General features: G+C 42.0%; 1 protein-coding gene across 1 annotated transcript in view; it reads right to left on the reverse strand.

The window, feature by feature from the left end:
- LOC149322945 (IQ motif and SEC7 domain-containing protein 2-like) overlaps positions 1–17,131 on the reverse strand; it is a 235,636-nt gene that overhangs the window by 11,451 nt on the left and 207,054 nt on the right. Inside the window, exons 7-8 of the mRNA XM_089485195.1 lie at positions 16,961–17,083; positions 3,145–3,311 (exon numbers count right to left, since the gene is read on the reverse strand). Coding sequence (XP_089341321.1) covers positions 3,145–3,311; positions 16,961–17,083 — 290 coding nt within the window. The remainder of the gene's footprint in view (positions 1–3,144; positions 3,312–16,960; positions 17,084–17,131) is intronic.

A 17,131-nucleotide genomic window follows, 5' to 3' on the forward strand; every position in this document is an offset into this window, starting at 1 on the left:
ATATACTTGCCATCCATTGTCTAGCAATCAGAGGATCTTACTGCTTTATTAACACACTCATGTATACCTTACAGACACTGGCTTCAGTCAGACTATATATCTGGGAACATCTGCCCAGCTTATCAATGTATATCCCTAGCTCATATCCCATGTACAGTTGATCCTCCATATCCACGGATTCTGCATCAAGGGAGTCAACCATATATGGCTTAAAAATATATTTTCAATTCCAAAAAGCACACCATGATTTTGCTGTTTTATATTAGTGACACCATTTTACTGCCCCACTGTATATAATGGGATTTGAGCATCCACAGATTTTGGTATCCACTGTGGGTCCTGGAACCAAATCCCAGGAGATACCAAGGGCCCACTGTATTCTCCTCTTGCCCTCTTTTCCTTTTCTCTATCTCTTTCCTTTTCCTCATTTTTGTACTTTAAATAAAAAAGCTTAATCTAGGACAATTTAAAAAACCTTGAATTAGAATCAACAGGGTGCCAGGCATTATATGTTGTCCAGAAAGGTACTGTACCTGCCTAGAAGGTCTAGCACACATTGGAGTTTATCAAACGGGACGGGAGGCTCTCAATTTCGAAAGAGAAGATAGCGAGGTCAATTTGAAAATTCACGCAATTACGTGATTACTTATCACACCTTAAATTCGCTGTAATGGCCTCCCTGAACGTGACCCAGATTCTGTGCAAAGTAAGCCATCACATCGGTGGGTTCTTAATTGTGAATTGTCACCCTTGCGCATGCTCAGTGAGACTCCAGATGACTGGAGCATAGCATATTTAGGCGAGTGAGAGAGAGGAACCAAGGAACCCCACAATTTACAAAAGAGGTTGGGGACCGGGGTGGGAAGAATGGTTGAAAGAACATGCTCTATTCATGTTAAAACAAGCATATATTCACTCTTGTCACATTAAAATGTGAATATAATGGTTATCCAATAGCTCTGGGTCCATGCCTCTTAATTAGCAGGCAGCAGCCCTCCCTCAGCAATGCTGAAGGACAGGCGGAAGCCAAATTGAAGCGGAATTGCAGCGTGGCTTTATGGGAAACTCGCCCTTCCAGATTGGGGGGGAGAACCAGGACCAAAGGAGACATGCACATCACACCAAACAACTGTGCACTGTGTGCGAAGTTGCCTAGGAATAGGGTTTGTGTCTTCACTAGTTCACTGAATTTACTTAACTGTGGAGTGACGTGTGATTGCGTTCGGACTGCGTTCGGACTGCTAGTGATCGCGTGTGGTAACCTTTTGCGCAATAACGTGAATACGCATGATTCCATTCAGGATGACACTGGATTATTCTTCCAATTTCAGTCGTGTGATATCCTCCTTTGTCAGCACTGCATTCCATGGGAGGTGATGGAAAGCTCAGAACTGTCAGCACAGGCAGTTCTTCAGCCTGGGACTGTCAGAACTAGTCCAAGGGGAGCCAATTGAGCATGGGAACTGGTCAGTATTTTTTCTTCTTACTTTGTTTCCTTTATTTGGTAGGTGCCCTTGTAGTTTTGCTGTTCCTAAGAGCAGCTTCAGCATTGATGTCTCAAACCCCAACTGCTACAGCCTCATTTAGACATCTTTTAGTAAATGTTACCCCTTCATTTCCCAATTGGGCATGAGAGTCTATATCATCTCAGCATAGTATGAATATCTGCCAGTGGAGTTATGCTGCACAATCCCTAATACTGACACCACTATAGTGAAATATATGAGAAATGGTGAATGCACATAGCTGTCACCTCCTTGCATGATGTTCAATACACAAAGGCAATACACAATGTGCAATGAGTGCTGACACATTACTCTAGGTGCATTAGAGTAATGTGTCTGCAGTGGTTCCACAGGTAGTGGTTCCACAGGCAGAACTTCACTCCTGCCACCATGATCATTTGGATACATCTGTCACACATTGTACAAAAAAGTCACTTATGCCTGTTTGTGTCAACAGGATTCTGGTCATTATCTTTATATTTGAACTAACCGTGTGTGTGTGTGTTGCTTGCCTTCAAGTCATTTCCGACTTATGGCGACCCTATCATGGGGTTTTCTTGCCAAGATTTGTTCAGAGGAGGTTTGTCACTGCCTTTCACCGAGGCTGAGAGATTGTGACTTGCCCAAGGTCACCCAGTGGGCTTCATGGAAGCTACCGTAAAGACTGAAAGTATGGCTCCCGAATATTACCTGGGATCCCATTTGCACCCTGCTGAGGGCCACCACCTTCTGGCCTAACCTTGGAATCCCCAACAGCACACCAGCAATCTTACAGGGGATTTTCACAACCCTGATGCATCCCAATACTGGTCAATCAATCAAGAGGCCAGCTGGGAGAGCTTGTGGGTAGTTTCCTGAGGGTGGACATGAACAGGGAAGTTCCCTGCCAGGCCCACTTCTGTGACTCAAACTCTTCATCCTCCTCAATAGCCCAGATTTGGGCTTCAACTGTTTTCCTGCATTCCTTTCGTTTTTGTCTTACAGGTGATGTATTGATTTATTGGGTTTACAATACATATGGCTGATTGCTTCTTGTCAAATTTTTGGGTGGTTCTGGCATAGGGCCAAATCCAGCCTCTTAGTCTAGGGAGACTAGGCCTGTGTGCCTGCCACCCTCATTACAAGAGTCACTTTAATTTATCTTGAATGAAGCAATTAGGGACATGTCCAGCTTTGGACTTGTCTCACTTCCAGGTGACAGGGAAACTATGGAGTGATTTATGTGCCCAAGTGAGATCCTGCTTTCTATCACTTTACAGATCACTGCTAGCATTTGGTCTGGGGAACGGGCTAGGTCTTCCTCAGCCAGCAGACAGGTCTGCCAATGCCAGGATTCCCTGCGTCATGACTGGCTAAACCTTTCCAGCTACAAGCAATAATGTTGTCTGTGCTCTTCCACTGCCCTATACTCTGCTCACCACTTGCCACTAGGGCCACAAAGACGCTGGGTTTGTTTGTGATGAAAATAGGAAGCTGAACAGTGCATGGATGACATGTAATCTTTTTCCTGAGCTCCCACAACATTGAAACACATCCTTTGTACACTGACAGAAATCATGGGGAGCCAGTGAAAAGAGACAGCGGCAGACAAGGTCCTTTAAGCTCCAAAGGCTTTAGGAAAGAGACGATTCTTGCTCACCTCGCAAATTCTTGATGAAGTCATCTAGCTTCATCTTTCTCTCTGCCTTGACGCTGGGGCTGTACATGTCAGTGTTCAGAAGGATGATGGCAAAAGCGAGGATGAAGATGGTGTCTGGGTTCCGGAATTGGCGCACCAATGGGGCATTGCATACACAGTAGCGCTGGCTGGAACAAATGTGGTAGAAGTCAAGTCAAAGAAAAAGTGATTGTCAGCACAAAGAACAAAGCCACAAGAGATGGCTTTTAATGTTTAACTTTTGTGTATTTTTATGTGATTTTATATTATTTGTAGCTTTGTTTTGAATTTTATTTCGATTTTTAATGTTTTTATCTGTGAGCCGCCTTGGGTCCCTCCTGGGAGAAAGGTGGCATACAAATGAAATAAATAAATAAATAAAATGACTGGGTGAGACATTTTGGTGCCTCCCAGTGATTCCATAAGATGGCCCTGTAGCACTTAAACTGATGTAAAACTGCATTACAGTCAGCCCTCCATGTCCATGGATTTTTTTATCAATGGATTCAAGCATTCACAGTCTAAAAACATTTAAAAAAATATTAATTCCAAAAAGCAAAGCTTGTTTTTGCTATTTTATATAAGAGACACCATCTACTATGCCATTACATTTAATGGGACATGAGGACCCACGGATTTTGGTATCCATGGAGGGTTCTGGAACCAAACTCCAGTGGATATCAAGGACCCACTGTATTTCTACAGTGTAGATCAGTGATTCCTAAACTTTGGTCCTCCAGATGTTCCCAGAATTCCTGATTTTTGGCCAAGTTGGCTAAGCCTTCTGGGAGTTGAAGTCCAAAACACCTGGAGGATTAAAATCTGGGAATCACTGGTGTAGATGAAGGAGGCAGGGAAGGTAACACTTTAGAGCAGGCTTGTAGCTAGGTCACTTTGTCACCTCAGTTTCCAATCAAAGACATTCACTGAAAAACATCCTCGCGTAGCAAGAGCTGGTATTTACCACATAGTGGAATTCTACTGAAAACCACATTTCACCCTGACAGGGCAACTGTCACACCTTGGCATGAAACAGGACTTTTCAATGACACAGGAAAGTGAAATAGTCCACTCACCCTGACGTGAATTAGCCAGCAAAGAGAGGAAGAACTAGGCTTTGAAGAGCCAAAAGGAAAAGCAATAAATCAAAACATTTTCTTTTTTCTAAATTAAAATAAAACCTGAACAGTCACCATATAGACATATAAAGAATTCATAGTGAGTCAGGGAGTTCTAAATTGCATGGAATCTCTGTCCTTGAATTAATTCAGTTTTCCATTTACCGGTATAATTACTTAAGAAAATTTTGCAACCCATCATGGGAAGTTCCACATCCCATTTTCTATGGAGAGATGCAGAATATCCATAAACTTCAGTTTACCCTTCTAACCTAGAATCAGCCTTCTAGCCATGTAAACAGCAAGGCTTGTGGACAGATTCATTGCCTAAAGCTTAAGTTGATTAATTGGCAGAATACACTTTTATGCAGTGAACCTGAAAATTAGGGACAGGTTTGCTTAGTTTTTGAGATGCTTTCAGTTTTGCTGTTTTAAGGCAGCAGGGACTCAGAAAGAACTTTAATGATGACCACTGCATGCATGATGCAACAAGGAGCATGCAGTGTGTTTATTAAACTACAGTATCTCATGAAGGCACCTGTCATACAGTTTTTGATATTAGCATATTTTGATCATATGATAATGCCTTGACAATTCACAGACTAAGGCTGCATTCACACTGGATGAATAATCTAGTTTGATAACACTTTAATGGCCAGGGCTTGATATTTTGTGAGGTTTTGTTTTGTGAGAATGTCAGCTTTCTTGTCAGACAGCTCTGGTGCCACAACAAACTAAAATTCTCAGAATTCCATATCACTAAGCCATGGCAGTTGAAGTGTGGTCAAACTGGATTATTTCTGCAATCCACATGCAGCCTAACTTTTTTTTGGAGAGAACACAAATCTACAAAAATCCCCTTGATAAACCCTAATCTGTCAACAAGGTTGTTTAAGCAGCAACATAGTGCAGTAGTTCTATACAGAGAAGCTTCACAAGGGTTTAACTTTCAAATCTATCAAGGAAAGGCACCATTCTCTCAAGGCAGACTGAGCAGATACAGAGGCACTACGAAAACACACACTTACACACAATTCTTGTTCTTGCTTCAATCAAAGCTTCCTAACAGATTTACGTGTTTGGATGCATCTCTACATCTGCCAGAGTGCAGAAAAGCTGTGCAATATGGATTTCTTCTCTACTTCCCTTCCAATATATGCTTCTTATCCAGAGATTGAGATTGAGATTGAGAAGGTGCAGAGATGCCTTTGAACAGGCTTCTTGCTAAGGGTCAGATAGGATGCTTGCCTTGCACATATCTTATTTCGGGTATCCAGTTTTAAATATGAGAGGAAAAACAGAAACACAAAGCAAACTTGTGACATGCATGGCAAAAGTCTGGGAAACACTTTTTAAAAATCCAAGATCCCCATTAAAGGGCTTATGTGTTTGTTTACTCTGTTTGCGGTGTTTCTTTACTCTGTTTGGTAGAGAGCCATGCATCTTTATTTTGTGGGTGGATCCTGTCTAAATTAATCATTCACTCTGAACACAAAACATAAAACAAAAAAGCCCTAATGAGGTTCCCCTGTCAGGGAGATCTATATATGGAAATCCTAAAATATTCCTCAGAACTGAAGTTATTTACAAAGTGACACAGTTTTTGCAGATCTGCATTTAAAAGGAGAAGAAGCATCCCTTCCCCAATACACTTAATAGCTCCAGGCCTCCCCAAGACTACATTTGGTGCCAAACACTGACACACATTACTGTTAAAATTCGAAGATATAGCCATGTTACTCTGTAGAATCAGTACGTAGTGAGATCTTGTAGCACTTTTGAGACTAACTGAAAGAAATTGGCAGCGTGAGCTTTCGTAGACTTCAGTCTACTTCCTCAGACAAATCAGTGTTATAAGATTCTCACTTAGTGTTACAAGATTATAAATAATGTTATAACACATTATGGTTATAAGTTAAGTTTTATTGGTGGTAAATGAAGCAGTAAATGGTACACATCTGAGAAGCATTCTTGCCCCTTTCCCCCAACCCCCAAATATTCTACCCAGACTTCTCCTTGGCTAGAAATCAAATTATATACCCATTGCTGGAGATATAGGAATCCTTGGGCTGGGTAAGGCCAATGGAAGATGGCCTCCCAAGGATTATATAGTGCAGAAACAAAGAAAACCGAAGTGCACAAATGTGAACCATCTCCCCGAAACCCCATCTGCGATAAGAAGTGTGCAAGTAGGTCAGCAACAAAGGAAAATCCACCTCCCTCCGTCCATTCTCAATTTTCATATCTCTTCCCAAACTCAAGCTGCAAAACAAATGCAAATCCAGCAAGGTCATTAATACAACATAACTCTTTCATATCACTGGACAGCTTTGGAGGCTTGGCCATGATGCTAACAAGGACTTCAAAACTCATCTGCCTAGTGGCAAAAGCTTATTACAACATCTCTGTGTCAATTTATTCTGCATAAAGAAACAACCATGCATATAACAAACACACCACTTCTTTCCTACTTTTATTCCTTCGCGTGCTTTAATTTTGAACAGCTGAATCTTGCTTCTCCTGCTTCAAAGTACAACCTCCCTCCCCATCCAAAAACCCTTGAAGGAGCTTTGAAAATAATCTGAGCCCATTATCTATCTTGGAGACATGGATTACATAAATTAAGAACAGGTTGTTAGGAATTACCTTCTTTGGGCAGCCCTGAATTCTATTTTATCCATCAACTGAATGACCTTTTGGGAGCTCTTTGCAGTTTGTTCCAGGTTATCACCTAGAACATCAAGTTATCACCTGAATGAAAATCTGGTGCCATTTTGCAAATGTGACCACCTCTTTGATGGGTCTGTTGGTTTAAAACCTGGGTTTGCCACAATCACATAAATAATGGGATGAGGGACCCCAATTTAACAGCAAAAGGGGAATCTGAGAGGGTGGGCCCTCATCCCACTCCTGTGGTTCACATTTCCCAGCTAGATGATGAAGGGGAAGAAAGAAGGCAGGAACAGCCTAAAGACATTTTGTTGCCTGAGGTGAAAGACACAATGGCACCTGCTCCTCTACTACACATATGGACCCTAATGGGAGGGCCAGCTGAAGATTGGGGGTGGCATATCATCCATGGATGAGGAGAAGACAGTAGGTCCAGAGGAGATTAGGAGATGGCATGTGGCATATAACACAAAATAGTGGCCTGAAGGGCTCAGGAGGAACAGTTGGTCGCTTACAAGGCTGTGCCCTTGCACCTGTCATGTGAAGCCACTGCCTCATGGGAGGACCAGTCCCCAGCTTGAGCAATAGATGGGGGGGGGGGGGACAGTGAGGATACAAGCCAATGGAAAAGCCCAGCTTCTATCATCTATGCATCTGTTTTCTTCCTAAAATCAGTCTCTCTCTCTCCCACTGTTGTGTATGTCTGAGGCAAGCACAACACAGTGGGCTCTTGGTATCCGCTGAGGTTTGGTTCCAGGATCTCCTGAGAATAACAAAATCTGTGGATGCTCAAGTCCTATTAAATACAACAGCACAGTAAAATGGTGCCTCTTATATAAAATAGCAAAATCAAGGTTTGCTTTTTGGAATTTGGCATGTCTTGTTGAAGCCTGATTAACTGTCAAAACTGTGCAAAATCCTGCACTTGAAACATAAAACCTGGAACTTGAGGGGGACCCTGGTACCTTTTTGTCCAGCTCTTTGCTCAAAACTCAGTTCCCCCAGGCCAATTCATACAAATTCAGGCCATGTTATGCTGAAGGAACATAATGCTAAGAGCAAATTCTAGACTATTTTTACCTCCGTTTACAATAAATAAAACATGCCACTTCTGCACAACCATCCCTATGCTTCAGTCCCCATTCCGCACAGTGCATCTTCATACTCACACATACCCACTCATACTAAGGGGAAAGGGAGCCTAAAAACAAACCAGCAAAACAAACAGAGACAAAATAAATGTCACTGTCATCTAATTATTATGCCAGTCATCAAACTGCCTGAGATTCTCCTCAGAGAATTAAAGAACTTGCTCATTCTTTCTCCCACTTTCTTTTCCAGCCATTTATTTATTCAGAAAAGTCCACATGAATTGTGCAAACCAAAGTAAGCCCCAAGCTGAAGGGGGAGGCAAACTCATCCTTTTCTCTCAGAAGAAAAGTTGTCTAGCTTGCCTGAGATGGTGGGAAATGGCTTTCCTTCTGCAAATGATGATTGCCATGCAATTGCTTTCAATGAAGACATTACCACAAACAACAATCTTATAGGTGAGGTTAAAGGGGTAGAAAGGAAACCTTTATAGAATCATAGAGTTGGAAGAGACCACAAGGGCCATCCAGTCCAACCCCCTGCCATGTAGGAAATCCAAATCAAAGCATCCCTGACAGATGGCCATCCAGCCTCCGTTTGAAGACCTCCAAGAAAGGAGACTCCATTACACTCCAGGGGAGTGTGTTCCACTGTCGAACAGCCCTTACTGTCAGGAAGTTCCTCCTAATGTTGAGGTGGAATCTCTTTTCCTGGAGCTTGCATCCATTGCTCCGGGTCCTAGTCTCTGGAGCAGCAGAAAACAAGCTTGCTCCCTGCTCAATATGACATCCCTTCAAATATTTAAACAGAGCTATCATATCATCCCTTAACCTTCTTTTCTCCAGGCTAAACATCCCCAGCTCCCTAAGTCGTTCCTCATAGGACGTGGTTTCCAGACCCTTCACCATTTTTGTCGCCCTCCTTTGGACACGCTCCAGTTTCTCAATGTCCTTTTTGAATTGTGGCGCTCAGAACTGGACACAATATTCCAGGTGGGGCCTGACCAGAGAAGAATAGAGTGGCACTATTACTTCCCTTGATCTAGACACTATACTTCTATTGATGCAACCTAAAATCGCATTGGCCTTGTTAGCTGCCGCATCGCACTGTTGACTCATGTTCAACTTGTGGTTTATTTGGACTCCTAGATCCCTTTCATATGTTGTCTCCTTGAGCCAGGTGTCACCCATTCTATATCTGTGCATTTCATTTTTTCGCCCTAAGTGCAGTACCTTACATTTCTCCCTGTTGAAGTTCATTTTGTTAGCTGTGGCCCAGATTTCTAGTCTATTCAGGTCATTTTGAATTTTGATCCTGTCCTCTGGGGTATTAGCTACTCCTCCTAATTTGGTGTCATCTGCAAATTTGATAAGTATTCCCCCAATTTTTTCCTCTAAGTCATTGATAAAGATGTTGAACAGTACTGGGCCCAGGACAGACCCCTGTGGGACCCCACTGGTCACTTCTCTCCAGGATGAAAAGGTGCCATTGTTGAGCACCCTTTGGGTTTGTCCGGTCAACCAATTACAAATCCATGTAACAGTTGCCTTGTCTAGCCCATTTTTTACAAGCTTGTTTGCAAGAATGTCATGGGGAACCCTGTTTAACCTCAAGTACAATGCTTGTTTCTTTGCTAATGATGATTTGCAAATGGGTCTGTTTTAGGAATGAACGTGCCTTTACTATCCAAAGTTCTGCCCTTCTTTATCTTGTTTATCTTCTAAACCATAATTTTTAGGATGAAATCCAGCACAAAAATGCCTGGGAATAAGTTTCATTGAAATCAAGAGGGTTGACGTCTGAGTGGACACATACAGAATTGTATCTGCCACAGTTTCTACTTTGATTAATGTTAACCAGTGGTTTCCAATTTCCATTCAAGGAGGAATTCCAGGTGTTAACCTTCATTGGCATTTATGAAGGCGTAACACTAAACCATTGTTTGTTTCAAATGTTATTGTGTAAAAACAACAGATCTATAGAGAAAGGATTGAACATTGTGGGACAAAGCACATGGGTGCAAGTGTATGTGTGTGCACAGAGACATGAGCCATAGTCTTTAGGAAGGTTTCCAGAACCTGAGCAGGGCCTTGGGCAGGTCATATGGTGAAGACTGTATATAAATACAAACTATATATTGGTACAGTGGCGCAGTGGTTAAATGCCTGTACTGCAGCCATTTACTCGAAACCACAAGGTTGTGAGTTCAAGACCAGCAAAAGGGCCCAAGCTCGACTCAGGCTTGCATCCTTCTGAGGTCGCTAAAATGAGTACCCAGACTGATGGCGGCTAATTAGCTTACTTGCTGTTCACCGCTATGATCTTTGGAATAGCGGTATATAAATAAAACAAATTATTATTATTATTATTATTATTATTATTATTATGTACCCAGTGCCTCAGTTTACTACAGCTAGTGGAAAGTGAAGCTTGTTTTTGTGGACAAAGATGTCTGATGTGATAAATACACTATCAGGACAGACTGCAGCATTTAAAACTGCTTTCAAAGACCTAGGGTGGATCTACACCAGTAATGGCGAACGTATGGCACGCGTGCCAGAAGTGGCACTCAGAGCCCTCTCTGTGGGCATACGCACCATCATCCCAACACAGAGTTCACTAGAGTTTGTCACTAGAAAGCCAGAGGCATGCAGCACTTTGCAATAAATAAGTGGGTTTCAGGTTGCAGTTTGGACATTTGGTCTCTAAAAAGTTCCCCATCACTGATCTACACTGTAGAAATAATGAAGTTTGATTCCACTTTGAATTCTGATTCCATCCTGTGGAATCTTGGGATTTGTAGTTTTACAATATTTTTAGCCTTCTCTGCCAAAGAGTGCCAGGGCCTCACAAAATCGCCAATTCCAGAATTCTGCAGGATGGAGCCATGGCAGTTAAAGTGGTGTCAAATTATATCGCTTTGATAGTGTAGATGCACCCATTGTTATTGTTGCTAACTGCCCTCGAGTCGACTTAAATTCATGGCAACCCTCTGGATGAGACATCTCCAAGATCTCCTCTCCTCTACCTCTCTGCTCAGGTCCTGCAGGCTCAGGCCTATGGCCTCTTTGACTGAGTCTAGCCATCTGGTGTGTGGTCTTCCTCTCTTTCTACTGCCTGCCACCTTTCCTAGCATCATTGTCTTTTCTAATGATTCATTTTCTTCTCATGAAGTGGCCAAAGTACAACATACTCAATTTAATTACCTTAGTTTCTATAAAAGAGAGTTCAAGCCTTTTTTCTAGAACGCATTTGTTTGTGTTCTTGGCCATCCATCATATTCTCACTAGTTTTCTCCAGTACCACATCCAAAATGAGTTGACTTCCTTACAACTGGCTTTTTTTCACTGTCCAGCTCTCATATCCATACATAGTGATAGGGAATACAAAGGCTTGGACAATTCTCACTTCAGAGTTCTATCTTCACATTTTATACTCTTGTCCAGTTCTTTCACAGCTGCCCTTCCCAATCCTATCTTCTGCTGACTTCTTGACTGCAGTCTCCATTCTGATCAATATTTGAACCAAGGTATGGGAACTCTTTGACTGTTTCAATTTTCTTGTGATGAATTTTTGTTTTTTTAATGTTCAGCATTAATCCAACCTTGGCACTTTCCTGCTTGACTTTCCTCTGTAATTGCTTTGTTTCTGCTAGTAGTATTGTGTCATCTGCATATCTTAGGTTTCTAAAAATCTTAAATAGGTAGGGGAATTCCACCTGGTCAAACACCTGGCAGGCATCTAGCTGACTTATCCCAATGGACAAAGTTTTAAACTCTCCTTGCAGCATCAGTCATCTGCCAGTTGTATGAAGCCAGCCGGCCCCACCGCCTGTCCCGATGTGGACATCAACTTCAGAGCTGTGGCTGGATTAATAGTTTTGCATCAAGGGCTGTATCCACACTGCAGAAATAATCCAGCTTGACATCGCTTTAACTACCATGGCTCAATGCTATGTAATTCTGAGAATTGTTGTTTTGTGAGACATTTAGCCTTCTCTGTCAGAGGGCTCTGGTGCCAAAACAAACGATGGCCTGTTACAGACTGCCAAAATAAAGCTGCTTCGGGTCTCTTTGGAGGTATGCTGTTTAAATGATGCATGCATCCTAAGAATCCGGAAGCTGCACCAAAGCTGCACTCCAGTACTTAGGAACGGAGTGTGGCTTTGGCGCGAGCTCCAGACTCTTAGGACCAATGCGTCATTTAAATAGCATACCTCCAAAGAGACCCGAAGCAGCTTTATTTTGGCAGTCTGTAACAGACCGATAAATCCCAGGATTCCACAGCACTGGACCACAACAGTTAAAGTGGTGTCAAACTTTTTTTCTCATGAAGTGGCCAAAATACAACAAACTCAATTTAATCATCTTGGCTTACATAGAGAGATCATGCCTGATTTGTTCAAGAACTCATTTGTTTGTGTTCTTGGCCATCCATGGTATTCTCACTAGTTTTCTCCAGCACCACATCCAAAATGAGTTGATTTTCTTACAAATGGATTTTTTCACTGTCCAGCTCTCATATCCATACATGCAATGCAGATGCAGCCCTAGAAGAGCAGAGCAAAGGGCTACTAAAATAGCTGGTCTCGCTGGGCTCCAGGACATCCTCTCATGATGCCATTAAACATGGGCTTTACAAGATGCAACATTTCCATGCTAAAGACTTTAATAAAACTCTGCCATAAATCCACCAAGTGCCTTGGGATTTGCTTGTTTTTAAGCATCTGATGGCTTCTGTGATTTCATTTCCAGCTACTGGCTGGTTCAGGCTATTTCTGTGCACCGAGGCAATCAGCCAAACGCCTAGAGATGCGATGAAGCATCAAGGTCAGGAAGGCTTGACTTCTCTAATTCGTAAAGGTTTGTAGTCTTTAATTGCAGTAATAACTGCCCTGGAATATTTCTCTTTCTATGTTCCACTGAGGCACCCAGACCCCTTGTGGATGATTTCACAGTAGAGGCACTGGAGAGAGATGAGAGAAGATTGAACTTTGCCAGGTTTGAGAGCAGGGATAGGCAATTGCGGTAGCTCTACCAGAGGCTAATTTTGTGCCCTGAGACCCTCTGAAGTCTGCCAAAATTGCCTGAAATCAACATCAAAGTTTTGAAGTGATTGTAAATCCACTTCTGGTTTTGAAAAATGGATTCCCCCCCCCAAAATATTAAGCAATACAAAGGGGATGTGAAATGTATTTGTTGTTGTTGTGTGCCTTCAAGTATCTGGTTTTTTTTGGGGGGAGTAATTCTGCCTTTGCCTTCCTATGAGGCTGACAGAGCTTAACTCATCCAAGGTCACCCAGTGAGTTTCTATGACCAAACAGGGATTTGAACCCAGAGTCACAGTCCAACATTCAAATCATGACACCACACTGGCTTTGTGAAACAGATGGAAAAGGTGAAGTATCAATATTGGGGGCCTACAGAAGAGTCCCTTTGCCCCTTTTGACCAGGTAAAGAAAAGTCCAGGAAATTTGGATAGGGTCAAGGGCTACAGAAAGAGCCTTGGAGGGTCACAGTAACCCAGAGCCACAGTTTGCAGGTGTCTGTTATTAGGCTTCCACTCTGCCCTTTTCATGGCCAGTTTAGTATCAGCCCTTTTGTTTCCTTTTTTTAAAAAGGACATTTGTAAGAATTTCTGATTCACAAAGAGAAGCAATACCATGAGGAACAAGGTGTAGCAATGCATGTTCCCATGTTCCCAAAATATTCCAAATCTGTTTTGTTGTGTTTGCTGGGTATTATCTGGTTAAGCCCTTAAGAGTGCAGCATGTGGCACCAGAGCTCCTGTCTCAGTTCCATTTTTGGTCTCCCTTTATTTCTTTTATTTTGATAACCTTGCAAAAATCTAGAACAATTGTTCTCAAACTGTGCTTCTCTAGATGGCGAGGACTTCAACTCCTATAATTCCAGAACACTGGCCATATGGAATGAGACTTCTGGGAGTTTAAATCTAAAACATTTAGAGGATTAGAGTCCTAGAACCATGGATCTAGAAGAGGGATGGACAAGTTGATTGGAATAATAATCCTCGGCTCAGATCCCTCCGATTCTATTTGACTGTTTAATTATTTTGTAAATAACACTGACACAGACTGTACTGATGTTTTGCATGTTTTAATCTGTAATGGTTTTAATAATTCATTAAGCTGCTTTGAATGCCCCTACTGAGGAAAAGCTGGGATATATACGGAATAAATAAATAAACAAACAAATCAGATGGCCAAAAATGCATCTTGAAATGGTTGTGGGGGAAATAAATCCAAAAGTGGTTTTTAAAAAACAGACAATTTTAAAAAATGTAAAAGCATCAAGGAGCCCTGTGAGCTGTTTCAAAAGGAAAATGCTGCTTTGAAAGCTTCCAGAAGCAACTTGACATTTTTGTCAGACAAAAGGGTGGTCCAGGGGAATTGGAGAGTGTGTAGGGGGTGCCAATGAAGTCTTTGGGGATGTCAATACAGCCCAGGGATGCTGCACCTGTACTCGAGTTCAGAGCATGCCAAGGACCAAACTAATATAGAATGTAAAAAGTGCCCACTGTTTGGTGTAATGATGCTGGAACTTGCCTTACAAAATAAAGCAAGAACTCAGATCCTTGAGGATATCATCCTCTTGAAACAGACAGTGGTTAGCTATCACAATAGCAATACCTTGGGCTTTCAACGTGCCCTTTGCACTGTACTGATTTCCCAACATAATACTGACAGATTATGGCAATGACTTCCTTACTACAGATGTACCTCGGGCATAAGCCTGTAATCACATTTACAACTGTGCTCCTCTTCACAGCAAAGCTGAGCCCATTAACATTCACTGAGATGATATTTATTCTATCCAGACTAACAGGGTGTGAAATGCTTCAGTCTAAGTCTGCAATTCTCACTTGCTGCTATAGCCTTATCATTATCTGGACAGCTAACTTACTCAAAATTACAGGTCCATAACTCATAAATCATTTTTGCATTTCTCAACAGCCACAGTTCAGTCAACAGCATCATCATAGTTTGAACTACTATCCGTGTCCAGAAGAGGAGCCTTTAAAGCAATCTCCCTGCGCTGAGGCAAACTGCCTCCAGCAATCTTTAATGGGAGCGCTCACTTTCCTGCCTGGCTGTTTTAGTGCAATGTATTGGTAGAAAGAAACTGAAGCTGGATGCAGGGGAGGCACATAACTGCAATGCTGTTCCCTTTCTGTTGCACTGAGTACAGGCCAAAATGAATGCACTCAAGGATGGTAACTCTAAATAGAAATGTCAACTTTGAAGTCATTACAAGGGTTGTCCCACCTTGCACATTTCACTTTCTTCTTCCCATACACTATCTTCACTCAGTGGAGGTGAGTCTTCATTACTATCATTAACAGAGACCAATTTGGGTAGTCAGATATTGAGAGTTTCATAGGTAAGTGCTTTTTGAGATATGGATGAAGCTGCCAATGTTTTGCCATAATGAAACAGAAAAAGTTTGAAGGAATGACTCCATCTATAGCAGATTCTAGATTCCTGAAAGCTATCTGTGTGAATTCTGAGCATTTTCTGCTTCTTAAAGTTTCGTGAATCTAGTCTTGATATATGTTGTAGTTTAAAGATCTAGGATTACTATTTATTTATTTCCAGGATACTACAACCTACATAGTTTGCAACTTCTGAGAGTATCACACAAATATGTCTGGTGTGTTCTTTCCATTTCCAGCTGAAGGTCAATGCACATTTTAGGGAACCAGATGACCATCTTTTTCCACTCACATACATCTCCCTTTTCTCATCCTCTTCCAGGCCTTATACAGACAAATTCAGCCTGTAGCTTGTCTTCTCCAAATCTTCAACTTTGAATTAAAAGTCCTGCATTAGCAGTTATTTGGTTTATTTTTCTGTCTAGGGCTTAACCAAGGGCCAGCTTCTCTGCAACCCAGCCTCACTAAACCATTCTTAAAGCACGGCAAACAAAGGGAGTAGGAAGAAATTTGTGTCACAGATGGTATAGAGTACATGTTTTCCTGGCTGCCCCCAGTTTCCTGGGGGCGAATGTTATTTCTGTACTGCAAACACTCTTCATTAAGCTCTTAAAATATGTTCTTCAGTCCTGTAACCATTTTATAAACTGGTAGATACCCCATAGTAAAACCAACAAAGAATCTTGTGGTGCTTTAAAGGCTCACCAGTGCATATTGCACAATAAGCTTAATGATAATTTTGGAGACAAGCCCTTAAATCTGACTCAGTCGTAAAGAGTCTGACCACGCACCAACCCTTGGTGTGCAGTCTTTTAACATGAAGGGATGAAAGAGTGAATCTCTTGTTCTTCTCACTATATGTGAGAATGTCCGGCTTTTTCAGGCTCGTATGCACATACATTGCTACGCATATAATCCTCATTCCCCTTTCTTGTGGCAGATGGATTGAGTGGGTGGTATACATGCAAATGGAGATGTATGCGCATGTAAGACCAATCACAGTATGTTCTAAATACTGTGGGAAGCAGTCTGCGCAAGGTAGAGATTCGCTCCAACGCCTCTCTAGATGTAGGGTGTCTATACCAGAGCTAGCATGTGAACTTGTCATTTATTTGTCAAGTCACTGAATGGTCAAATCTTTGGCCTTTCCTTCAGGTTCTGCTATTTTCTCTCTACTCCTCATAGAACAGTACAGAAGAAACAATGTCAACAGTCCAGCAGCTGCTTCTTTTGAAATATATACACAGAAATCAAATCTAAAGCAGAGAAATAATTTGTACTCCTTTTGAAATAACCTTAGACGTTATGTACTGCAGCATCACAATACAAGCTTCTCATTGCTGTGTTTAACCAAAGAGATTCTGAGACAAAGCCACATGCTCCCTGTTGCTCATAGCTTAATCTCCAGATTAAGCCTCCAAACTAACACTGCCCCAAACCCTGGAAGGACAGGTGCATCAGCAAAATACCTGAAGGCCTCAATTAGACGCTCCACCTTCTGTGCCTCGCCTTGCACTCGAATGTGAGACTGGAACTTCCGCAAAGCATCATCTAGGTCCATGCTGGAGAAGTCCATCTCGTCTACCACACAGCTGTGACAGAAAACAAGACAATTACACACAAAGGCAAGTTGGACAAAT

This window comes from Sceloporus occidentalis, unplaced genomic scaffold (genome assembly GCF_023333645.1).
Source record: "Sceloporus occidentalis isolate IW3139 unplaced genomic scaffold, rSceOcc1.0.p SCAF_1, whole genome shotgun sequence".
Lineage (NCBI taxonomy): Eukaryota > Metazoa > Chordata > Lepidosauria > Squamata > Phrynosomatidae > Sceloporus > Sceloporus occidentalis.